General features: G+C 47.4%; 1 protein-coding gene across 4 annotated transcripts in view; it reads left to right on the top strand.

Moving 5' to 3' along the window:
• phf2 (PHD finger protein 2) overlaps positions 1–12,373 on the top strand; it is a 50,381-nt gene that overhangs the window by 20,820 nt on the left and 17,188 nt on the right. For all 4 annotated transcript variants that reach the window (XR_006009832.1, XR_006009831.1, XM_041981466.1 and 1 more), the window contains exons 7-13: positions 65–227; positions 724–811; positions 910–1,016; positions 9,708–9,799; positions 9,877–9,966; positions 10,392–10,727; positions 11,578–11,694. Coding sequence is in view for 2 of the 4 variants with exons in the window: in XM_041981466.1 (XP_041837400.1) it covers positions 65–227; positions 724–811; positions 910–1,016; positions 9,708–9,799; positions 9,877–9,966; positions 10,392–10,727; positions 11,578–11,694 (993 nt within the window). In the remaining 2 variants the exon portion in view is untranslated. The remainder of the gene's footprint in view (positions 1–64; positions 228–723; positions 812–909; positions 1,017–9,707; positions 9,800–9,876; positions 9,967–10,391; positions 10,728–11,577; positions 11,695–12,373) is intronic.

Below are 12,373 nucleotides of genomic sequence, written 5' to 3'. Positions count from 1 at the left end.
CAGTCACTCTTCATCCTGCATCCTCATCCTCCTCCCTTCATGCTGACACTGGACATGTTTGCAGGGAGAAAAGATCTTCTTCCTCATCAAGCCCACCTCAGCCAACCTGTCTCTGTACGAGCGCTGGAGGTCCTCGTCCAATCACAGCGAGATGTTCTTTGCCGACCAGGTGGACAAGTGTTATAAATGTACCCTGAAGCAGGGCCAGACCCTGTTCATCCCATCAGGTCAGATTTGAACCCTCTCACACCCCCAGACTTATTTATTCTAATTCATTTATTTCATCAGCTTATTTATATTTATTTATTATTATTTATGTATTTATTTTCAGATTGTTTATTATTTATTTGCTTTTTTTCATTCTTTTTTTTAATATTTAAATGTCTTTTAAATTTTTCCTCTTTTTAAATTTTGTTTGTTTATGTATAATTGTTAATACATTCAAGAGTTAAGAAAATGATGCAAACATCAGACACAAACAAATTACTTTAACTCGACAGATTTATTTATTTTCCAATTCGGTGTTAGATGAATAAAACAGCCTGAAATATAAGCCGTTCTCATTTTTAATGGATGGATTGGGGGGTGGGCGGATGGAAGATTTTTGGCCACTGACGGCCACCGTACATTCACAGCATGTTCATCTTCACCACTAGATGTCAGTAACTCTTCATACTGCACTGTTGCTTAACGAAGCTTCTGGTCATTGCTGGTCTTCTTCAGGATGGATCAATGCGATTCTGACTCCGGTGGACTGTCTGGCCTTCTCTGGACACTTCGTCCACAACCTGAGTGTGGAAATGCAGATGAGGTTTGTTTCCACATCATTTCACGCTGTTGTGATGCTGTGATGGTGTGTGATGGGGGGGTTGTGTGTGTAACAACTGAAACTGGCTTCATCCTCCTCAGAGCATATGAAATCGAGAAGCGGCTGAAGGTCAAAACTCTGACTCCTTTCCCCAACTTTGAGACAGCCTGCTGGTATGTGGGACGTCACTTCCTGGAGCGCTTCAAAGGTGACCTCTTCATCAGTTTGTATTTACACAACTCATCTTCGCTCTAATGTGTGCTGTTTTAATATAAACTGACGTCCTGGTTTTTCCAGAGAAAACACAAACAGTGTCAGAAACGTCTTTTTCTGGGCGGCGCATGCAGCGTGTCTGCTGAGCAGATGAGGAGCTGGATGCTCTGATATTATTTCAGTCATTAAACCAGCCAATCGCAGAGTTCACAGATGATTAGCTTCAAAAGGTTTGGCCCAGCTAGAATCGCTTGCTCCATTACGGGCCGGTGTTTAAACTCTCCTCAGCTGGCTTCAGACAACTGTTTATATTTCCAGCATTTACTGCGTCTGTGTTAAAGCTAGATTGCATTTGTGTGTGGTGCACGCCATGAAAGCCTCGCCGTTAATTCACCATCATTCTCTTTAACTTCAAGGTCAACTCTGCCAATGCAGGACTGAGACCTGCATCAGAACTTAGACCTGCAGCGGGATTAAGACCTGCAGCAGAACTTAGACCTGCAACAGAACTTGGACCTGCAGCAGAACTTAGACCTGGCGCGGGACTGAGATCTGCAGCAGAACTTAGACCTGCAGCAGGACTGAGACCTGCAGCAGAAATTAGACCTGCAGCGGGACTGAGACCTACAGCGGGACTGAGACCTGCATTAGAACTTAGACCTGCAGCAGAACTTAGACCTGCAACAGAACTTGGACCTGCAACAGAATTTAGACCTACAGAGGGACTGAGACCTGCAGCAGAACTTAGACCTGCAGCAGAACTTAGACCTGCAGCGGGATTGAGGCCTGCTGCGGGACCTAGACCTGCAGCGGGACTTAGACCTGCAGCGGGACTGAGACCTCCAGCAGAACTTAGACCTGCAGAGGGACTGAGACCTACAGCAGGACTTAGACCTGCAGCGGGACTTAGACCTGCAGTGGGACTGGGACCTGCAGCGGAATTGAGACCTGCAGCAGAACTTAGACCTGCAGCAGAACTTTGACCTGCAGCAGAACTTAAACCTGCAGCAGAACTTAGACCTGCAACAGAACTTAGACCTGCAGCGGGACTTCGATCTGCAGCGGGACTTAGACCTGCAGCAGAACTTAGATCTGCAGAAGAACTTAGACCTGCAGCGGGACTGAGTCCTACAGCGGAACTTAGAGCTGCAGCAGGACTGACACCTGCAGCAGAACTTAGACCTGCAGCGGGACTGAGATCTGCAGCAAAACTTAGACCTGCAGCGGGACTGAGACCTGCAGCAGAAATTAGACCTGCAACAGAACTTGGAACTGCAGCAGAATTTAGACCTGCAGCGGGACTGAGACCTGCAGCAGAACTTAGACCTGCAGCGGGATTGAGGCCTGCAGCGGGACCTAGACCTGCAGCGGGACTTAGACCTGCAGCGGGACTGAGACCTCCAGCGGAACTTAGACCTGCAGAGGGACTGAGACCTACAGCAGAACTTAGACCTGCAGCGGGATTGAGACATGCAGCGGAACCTAGACCTGCAGCGGGACTTAGACCTGCAGTGGGACTGGGACCTGCAGCGGAATTGAGACCTGCAGCAGAACTTAGACCTGCAGCAGAACTTTGACCTGCAGCAGAACTTAAACCTGCAGCAGAACTTAGACCTGCAACAGAACTTAGACCTGCAGCGGGACTTCGATCTGCAGCTGGACTTAGACCTGCAGCAGAACTTAGATCTGCAGAAGAACTTAGACCTGCAGCGGGACTGAGTCCTACAGCGGAACTTAGAGCTGCAGCAGGACTGACACCTGCAGCAGAACTTAGACCTGCAGCGGGACTGAGATCTGCAGCAAAACTTAGACCTGCAGCGGGACTGAGACCTGCAGCAGAAATTAGACCTGCAACAGAACTTGGAACTGCAGCAGAATTTAGACCTGCAGCGGGACTGAGACCTGCAGCAGAACTTAGACCTGCAGCGGGATTGAGGCCTGCAGCGGGACCTAGACCTGCAGCGGGACTTAGACCTGCAGCGGGACTGAGACCTCCAGCAGAACTTAGACCTGCAGAGGGACTGAGACCTACAGCAGAACTTAGACCTGCAGCGGGATTGAGACATGCAGCGGAACCTAGACCTGCAGCGGGACTTAGACCTGCAGTGGGACTGGGACCTGCAGCGGAATTGAGACCTGCAGCAGAACTTAGACCTGCAGCAGAACTTTGACCTGCAGCAGAACTTAAACCTGCAGCAGAACTTAGACCTGCAACAGAACTTAGACCTGCAGCTGGACTTCGATCTGCAGCGGGACTTAGACCTGCAGCAGAACTTAGATCTGCAGAAGAACTTAGACCTGCAGCGGGACTGAGTCCTACAGCGGAACTTAGAGCTGCAGCAGGACTGACACCTGCAGCAGAACTTAGACCTGCAGCGGGACTAAGATCTGCAGCAAAACTTAGACCTGCAGCGGGACTGAGACCTGCAGCAGAAATTAGACCTGCAACAGAACTTGGACCTGCAGCAGAATTTAGACCTGCAGCGGGACTGAGACCTGCAGCAGAACTTAGACCTGCAGCGGGATTGAGACCTGCAGCGGGACCTAGACCTGCAGCGGGACTTAGACCTGCAGCGGGACTGAGACCTGCAGCAGAACTTAGACCTGCAGAGGGACTGAGACCTACAGCAGAACTTAGACCTGCAGCGGGATTGAGACATGCAGCGGAACCTAGACCTGCAGCAGGACTTAGACCTGCAGTGGGACTGGGACCTACAGCGGAATTGAGACCTGCAGCAGAACTTAGACCTGCAGCAGAACTTTGACCTGCAGCAGAACTTAAACCTGCAGCAGAACTTAGACCTGCAACAGAACTTAGACCTGCAGCGGGACTTCGATCTGCAGCGGGACTTCGATCTGCAGCGGGACTTCGATCTGCAGCGGGACTTAGACCTGCAGCAGAACTTAGATCTGCAGAAGAACTTAGACCTGCAGCGGGACTGAGTCCTACAGCGGAACTTAGAGCTGCAGCAGGACTGACACCTGTAGCAGAACTTAGACCTGCAACAGAACTTAGACCTGCAGCGGGACTTCGATCTGCAGCGGGACTTAGACCTGCAGCGGGACTGAGTCCTACAGCGGAACTTAGAGCTGCAGTGGGACTTCGATCTGCAGCGGGACTTAGACCTGCAGCAGAACTTAGACCTGCAGCGGGACTGAGTCCTGCAGCGGAACTTAGACCTGCAGCAGAACTTAGATCTGCAGCGGGACTGAGTCCTCCAGCGGAACTTAGACCTGCAGCAGAACTTAGATCTGCAGTGGGACTTCGATCTGCAGCGGGACTTAGACCTGCAGCAGAACTGAGACCTGCAGCAGTACTTAGACCTGTAGCAGAACTTAGACCTGCAGCAGAACTTAAACCTGCAGCAGAACTTAGAGCTGCAGCGGGACTGAGACCTGACACAGAACTGAGACCTGCAGCAGAACTTAAACCTGCAGCAGAACTTAGAGCTGCAGCGGGACTGAGACCTGATACAGAACTGAGACCTGCAGCAGAACCGAGACCTGCAGTAGAACTTAGACCTGCAGCAGAACTTAGACCTGCAGCAGAACTTGTACCTGCAGCAGAACTTAGTGCTGCAGCGGAACTGAGACCTGCAGCAGAACTGAGACCTGCAGCAGAACTTAGACCTGCAGCAGAACTTAGACCTGAAGCAGAAATTAGACCTGCAGCACGACTTAGACCTGAAGCAGAAATTAGACCTACAGCGGGACTGAGACCTACAGCGGGACTGAGATCTGCAGTAGAACTTAGACTTGCAGCGGGACTGAGACCTGCAGAGGGACTGAGACCTGCAGCAGAACTTGTACCTGCAGCAGGACTGAGACCTTCAGAGGGACAGAGACCTGCAGCAGAACTTAGACCTGCAGCAGGACTGAGATCTGCAGCAAAACTTAGACCTGCAGCGGGACTGAGACCTGCAGCAGAACTTACACCTGCAGCGGGACTGAGACCTGCAGCAGAACTTAGATCTGCAGCAGAATTGAGACCTGCAGCAGAAATTAGACTTGCAGCGGGACCTAGACCTACAGCGGGATTGAGACCTGCAGCGGGACGTAGACCTGGAGCGGGACTGAGACCTGCAGCAGAATTGAGACCTGCAGCAGAACTTAGACCTGCAGCAGAACTTTGACCTGCAGCAGAACTTAGAGCTGCAGCGGGACTGAGACCTGCAGCAGAACTTAGATCTGCAGAAGAACTTAGACCTGCAGCGGGACTGAGTCCTACAGCAGAACTTAGAGCTGCAGTGGGACTTCGATCTGCAGCGGGACTTAGACCTGCAGCAGAACTTAGACCTGCAGCGGGACTGAGTCCTGCAGCGGAACTTAGACCTGCAGCAGAACTTAGATCTGCAGAAGAACTTAGACCTGCAGCGGGACTGAGTCCTGCAGCGGAACTTAGACCTGCAGCAGAACTTAGATCTGCAGCGGGATTGAGTCCTCCAGTGGAACTTAGACCTGCAGCAGAACTTAGATCTGCAGTGGGACTTCGATCTGCAGCGGGACTTAGACCTGCAGCAGTACTGAGACCTGCAGCAGTACTTAGACCTGTAGCAGAACTTAGACCTGCAGCAGAACTTAGAGCTGCAGCGGGACTGAGACCTGACACAGAACTGAGACCTGCAGCAGAACTTAAACCTGCAGCAGAACTTAGAGCTGCAGCGGGACTGAGACCTGACACAGAACTGAGACCTGCAGCAGAACCGAGACCTGCAGTAGAACTTAGACCTGCAGCAGAACTTAGACCTGCAGCAGAACTTGTACCTGCAGCAGAACTTAGTGCTGCAGCAGAACTGAGACCTGCAGCAGAACTTAGACCTGCAGCAGAAATTAGACCTACAGCGGGACTGAGACCTACAGCGGGACTGAGATCTGCAGTAGAACTTAGACCTGCAGTGGGACTGAGACCTGCAGCAGAACTTAGACCTGCAGCAGAACTTAGACCTGCAGAGGGACTGAGACCTGCAGCAGAACTTGTACCTGCAGCAGAACTTAGACCTGCAGCGGAACTGAGACCTGCAGCAGAACTTAAACCTGCAGCAGAACTTAGACCTGAAGCAGAAATTAGACCTACAGCGGGACTGAGACCTACAGCGGGACTGAGATCTGCAGTAGAACTTAGACCTGCAGTGGGACTGAGACCTGCAGCAGAACTTAGACCTGCAGCAGAACTTAGACCTGCAGAGGGACTGAGACCTGCAGCAGAACTTGTACCTGCAGCAGAACTTAGACCTGCAGCGGAACTGAGACCTGCAGCAGAACTTAAACCTGCAGCAGAACTTAGACCTGCAGCAGGACTGAGACCTGCAGCAGAACTTTGACCTGCAGCAGAACGTAGACGTGCAGCGGGACAGAGACCTGCAGCAGAACTTAGACCTGCAGCAGAAATTAGACCTGCAGCGGGACTGAGACCTACAGCCAGACTGAGATCTGCAGTAGAACTTAGACTTGCAGCGGGACTGAGACCTGCATCAGAACTTAGACCTGCAGCAGGACTGAGACCTGCAGAGGGACTGAGACCTGCAGCAGAACTTGTACCTGCAGCAGGACTGAGACCTTCAGAGGGACAGAGACCTGCAGCAGAACTTAGACCTGCAGAGGGACTTAAACCTGCAGCAGAACTTAGACCTGCAGCGGGACTGAGACCTGCAGCAGAACTTCGACCTGCAACAGGACTGAGACCTGCAGCAGAACTTAGACCTGCAGCAGGACTGAGACCTGCAGCAGAACTTTGACCTGCAGCAGAACTTAGACCTGCAGCGGGACTGAGACCTACAGCGGGACTGAGACCTGCAGTAGAACTTAGACCTGCAGTAGAGCTTAGACCTGCAGCAGAACTTAGACCTGCAGCGGGACTGAGACCTGCAGCAGAACTTAGACCTGCAGCGGGACTGAGACCTGCAGCAGAACTTAGATCTGCAGCAGAATTGAGACCTGCAGCAGAAATTAGACTTCCAGCGGGACCTAGACCTACAGCGGGATTGAGACCTGCAGCGGGACTTAGACCTGCAGCGGGACTGAGACCTGCAGCAGAACTTAGACCTGCAGCAGAACTTTGACCTGCAGCAGAACTTAGACCTGCAGCGGGACTTAGACCTGCAGCGGGATTAAGACCTGCAGCAAACCTTAGACCTGCAGCGGGACTGAGACCTGCAGCAGAACTTAGACCTGCAGCAGAAATTAGACCTGCAGCTGGACTGAGACCTACAGCGGGACTGAGACCTGCTACAGTCTTGGGGAAGACACCTGAAAGCAGAGACGTGTTTACAATCCGTAAGATATCTAAGGCCATGCATCCTGAAACATTCTTAAAAACCCAGTTGGCAGGGCGTTAAGACAGCAAGTGGTGGTTTTCAGATGGCCAATGATCTCATCCAGGTCTTTAAGACTGACTGGAGAAAAGTGTGTCACGGTGTTCATGTCTGTGAGTGGACACAGTGACATATGTCCTGCCCATAGACTGTATATCAAAGATGGGCAGAGCCCCCGTGATATCACACGTAAGTTTCTGAAGAGCTGAATTGAAGCTCATTGGGTGGTTCCCACCGTCGCCATCTTGGCAGTGTCACACATGTCGTCATTCCTGGAAAATCCAAAATGGGCAAAGAGGTGGAGATGAGAGGGGGATTGTGAAGGTGGGGGTGGATGATTGACACCCATCAAACTCCTAACTAGCTAACGGTAGCTAACCAGCTAACGGAGGTAGGCGGGCTAAAGCTAAGGCATGCTGTTAGCTGGCTAAAAACCACATTTGTGCTGCACTCTCCATTCTTGCCGTGGATATTGGATACCTGTCAATCTAACGGACAGTTCCCTAACTATGCCATATTTCAAGATTATATAACATCAAAAGGGATGAGTTAGAAAAATTCATCCCCCATACAGTTGTCATGAAGTTAAACTTGATCTATTAATCCTAAAATTGATTTTTGTACCAGGCTTTAAACATGTTTATTTCTGCTGTGAAGTTGGTCTTTTAACATTGGAGTCTATGGGGATTGACTCTATTTTGGAACCAGCCCCTAGCGGATGAGGGGTGAACTGCAATTTTCTTTTCCGCATCGGCTTTATATTTTACCGGCCGAGGTTGCCGCTTGGTCCTGCCCCTGGCATGGAAGCACTGGTTTTTTGAATTCTGTCAGTAAAGAAAGAAGTAAACTCGTTCCAGGCCCGGTTGGATAGAAGTTCTGGGGTTACTGACCCAGGAGGATTAGTTAGACTGTCAACAGTAACGAACAAGGCACGAGCATTATTGCTGTTCTTAGCAATAATGTCAGAAAAAAAAAGATAGTCAGCATTTCTCAGCTCCATATTATAAATCCTCAGTCTCTCTTTAAAGATCTCATATTGAACCTGCAGCTTTTTTTTTTTTTTTTCGCCACCTGCATTCAGCTTTTCCACATTCTGGTTTTTCAGCTCTTACACACGTGGACAAAATTGTTGGTACCCTTCGGTTAATGAAAGAAAAACTTGCAATGGCCAAGCAAAGGAAAGAGTTTTCAGCCCAGCTGTCTTTTTGCTTTTACTTTCTGAGCTGTTCTTTGGTCTGACCCTGGTGTGTAGGGAGATTTCATCCCGGTCAACAGATGTAGATCCAGAATCCTGCAGCAGTGGAGCAAACCTGTTCTGTAGTTACATGTCTGCTTGTTGAGGAGGAGACTTGTTGTCGGTTTTCCTTTTGACAACTGGCCATGACTGGACATGACGCTTGCTAGGGAGAGGGTTTGAGGAGGTGCTTGGTCTGGATGGCAGAGCAGGCCAGCTGGTCGCATCGCTAATCTCAGCAAACTGGGTTCTGCCTGTTACTCCCATTTCCTTTTACTCTTCAGCTTTGCACCAAGAGCATTACAGGAAGGACTATCAGTAAAAGGGTTATTACCTTGTACACTGTCCTCCTGTTTCTTTCCAGCCATGTTTGTGCTAATTAGCTGTGTGTTAGCAAGATCTTGTCCGCTGTTTTTTATTAAAGGCAAAGTTGTATTGTTTCCACATAATCCCTTCACTTCCACATTCACCTGGAGCCGTTGAATCTTTGTTTCCAGCATAGTGATCTTCTGTATATGTTTGTAATAGTCATCTGTAAAGAAGGGAGGCATCTAGTGGCTAGTTTAGCTACTTTAGCTCCTGAGTAACTGTAGATAAGGCTTCCACTATTTGTAGGCTACACTGATGTGACACTAAGAGTCTTAAAAAATAGTAGTATCCACCAAATCTACCACAAAATACAGTCCCAGTGATTATTGAGTATCCAGGAGCCGTTGCCCATAAATTACTTGAGTAGGACAATAAGAACATTGGCAGAAAAATGCAAGCAGAGGGGAGGGCGAAGCAGAAAAATATCAACAGGGGAAAAGAAGCACTGCTCCAAACATTCCAGACTATCGGTTCAGACCGGGGCTCTCCTGGTTCGGACCAAAGAAGCGAACTCTGGTCCAGTTGAAAACCGGGAGTCTCCCAGTTCAGACCGAAGGAGCGAACTCTAGTCCATTTGAAAACCAGGAGTGTCCTGGTTCAGATGGAGTTCCTTTCTGGTGTACTGAGGACTCCAGTTTCCAGTTTTTGTTAAAGGCTTATCTGTTTGCCGTTCTGCAGTTTGTACTCTTTGTTTTTAACTGTAATGGCCCTAACCTCTCTGACTTTAAAAGTCTTGATTCATTTAGTAACATTTGCATTTTTTCTTCCGCAGGTTTACATAAATTAAATAAGCAACCAGCTCCGTACCTGATACATGGTGCCAAAATTATAAATGGAGCCTTCAGAGCTTGGACTAAAAAACAGGTATGGATTCAGTCACATGTGCAGTATGTTTGTCTTACTGTATTATTAGAAAGATTTGTTTGTTTTGCCTGTAACAGGCTCTCCTGGAACATGAAGATGAACTTCCAGAGAACATGAAACCATCACAACTTATTAAGGATCTTGCCAAAGAGATCAGATTATCAGAGGTAATTTTCTTTTATTCTACCATTAGTTATTGAAGTTCCCGTAGATTAATTTAATTTATTCATTTATTTCATATTTGTTTCACCAGGCAGATGCTTGACATCAAATTCTCTCTTTTACAAGCACCGCCTGACCAACATGCAGCAATAACGCAAACAAATTTGTTTTTACCATAATTTGATGTTTTTTTTATGGTCTGAGTGACAATGAACCCTTTACATTTCCTCTGCTGTCAGCCATAAAACATTTTACACACAGTACAGACTTTCAGCTTCAGATAATATTCAGCCGCAGTTTGGTTTTTGTAAGAAGTGAATTCTTTTTCATATAGAGAAGTTAAAATCTTGCATCTGACAAACACAAGTAATTTTTAACATAAAACAAACTAAAAAATATCAAAGTCTTGATTCTGTGCTTTAACTTCCAGAATGCAACAAAAGCCATTAAGAGTGAGCCAAGCATCAAGGTACCTGTAGAGGAACCACCATCCACCCACTCTGAGCCAGATGAGCCTCCTTCCCCAGCAAACATCCCTTCACCCAGCAGAGAAAAGTCCAGAAAGAAAGCCTCCAAACCCCCCAAACCCCCAAAGATGCCCAAGGCCCCCAAGCCTCCAAAGGTCCCCAAAGTCAAAGAAGGAGGAAAGAAGAAAGCAAAGAAGACAAAAGAGCTTTCTCCGCCTCCTAAACCTTCCAGCTTTGCAGCTCTTGAGTCTCATGCAAAAGACATCTTGAGCAAAATGGACCAGCCAAAAAAGACAAAGGTGAGCCAATTAAGACATGGGTGTATGTTCATTTGCTGCATTACTCCTTGAAACCCTGGTTTTCCCTTCCTGAGAGGCTTTATGTGTCTCCTGACGTAGAAATCTTGCTAATTTAACAGCACAACAAAAGAAAACACAAGAACTTTTAAAAACTAACGCCTGTTAAAATATTGAGTCCTTGAGAAGACTGGACCATTCAGATCCTCGAAAAGCAGCTCAACATGCATCTGATGTAACATCTGATGTTAGCATCATATGCTAATTAGCAAGCAATTTCTGCCCATTTTGCACTTTGGTGGCGTGCCCGAGGTGCCTGAGCCACTGCTTCCTGTCTGTATCTTCATGTGCAATGAACAGCTGACCCGGTTATTTCATATTTATTTGAAACTTAATCAGTGGCAGACGGGGGTTGTCTGTGTCTTTAAATACCAAATGCGATGTTAACATTTTCCTACTTTCTCAGCACCTCAATCAGCTGTTCATTAAGTGTAATAAGGAGACTAGTTCTTCCTCACAGTTTAAACGAATCCTGGAGGAAATCCTGGTCTTACGTCAACATACCCAACACATATTCAGCCTGTTCCGTGTGCTGTTGTGTAGTATGAATAACTTGCCTTTCCAGATTAAATATTTGCTCTTTGTCTTGGATTTTGTGAAATAAATTTTTAAATAAATGCGACTTATAGTCCGGAAAATATAGTGATTAGAAAGACAGCTGTGTTTAAATGTCAGATACAGATTATATTACTTACAGCTCACAACTGCTCCCGCAGCTCTGTCTTCACAAAGCAGGTAGACTTGATAGTTTCTTTAATAACTGTGTCTGTTCTGTACTATCAAAATTTTCCAGGCTGTTAAGAATGTCCTGAGCATGTCAGAGAAGGAAATGTCAAAGCAGAACAACGTGGAGAAGTTTGAAATCAGAGAGCAGAATAAAAACAAGACTGAAGCTAAATGGAAGTACAAGGTAAGGTTTTATTTTCAGCCGACAGATTTTTGTCACAATCTGTTCAAACTTAAAACAAGTTCAGAAGGTTACAAGCTGAGCAATTAACAAAAACACAAAGCAGGGCCATCCAACAGTGATCTGCACACTCCACTTCAAAGCAGTCATCAAACATAAGGACATGGCCCAAGTCTTAAATTTGAGGCCTGCAGCTCATCATCCACCCTCTCAGAGTTTACCTAATGGAATTAAGCCACATTAGCCAATGCGTTCCATCTAAGTAATTACATATGCCCTCATGTAAAAACGTTTGTTATATGGTTATTGCTGAATAAGAGGAGGAAGCTTTTTCGGAACAAAAGTGTAATTTTGTTAAACGGAAGACATTAAACGGCTTTAGTTTCATGGAAAATTCAATGCCAGACTGCTGAAGAATGTTTGCAGGATCTCCGTCCAACTGCTCCTTCACATCAGTCCAAACATTTACAGATGGAGAAGAGACCCGTTAGTTGTTCACCAAGGTCACCAGAGACCAGATTTTCCTCCTGTGATCACGCTGTATTTATGTAAAGACTCGCAGCCCCTCTGTGTTTCTGTGTGGGCCATTAAGCTCATGTTAGTGTCAATTTAAAAGAAAAGAAATGCATGAGACACAATTTCAGTTTCACGTTTCATTGTGTTATCATATGTCTTTAATTTA

This window comes from Melanotaenia boesemani, chromosome 3 (assembly GCF_017639745.1).
Source record: "Melanotaenia boesemani isolate fMelBoe1 chromosome 3, fMelBoe1.pri, whole genome shotgun sequence".
Taxonomy (NCBI): Eukaryota; Metazoa; Chordata; class Actinopteri; order Atheriniformes; family Melanotaeniidae; genus Melanotaenia; species Melanotaenia boesemani.
Note: the sequence above shows the minus strand (reverse complement) of the source record. Positions and strands in the feature narration are given on the sequence as shown.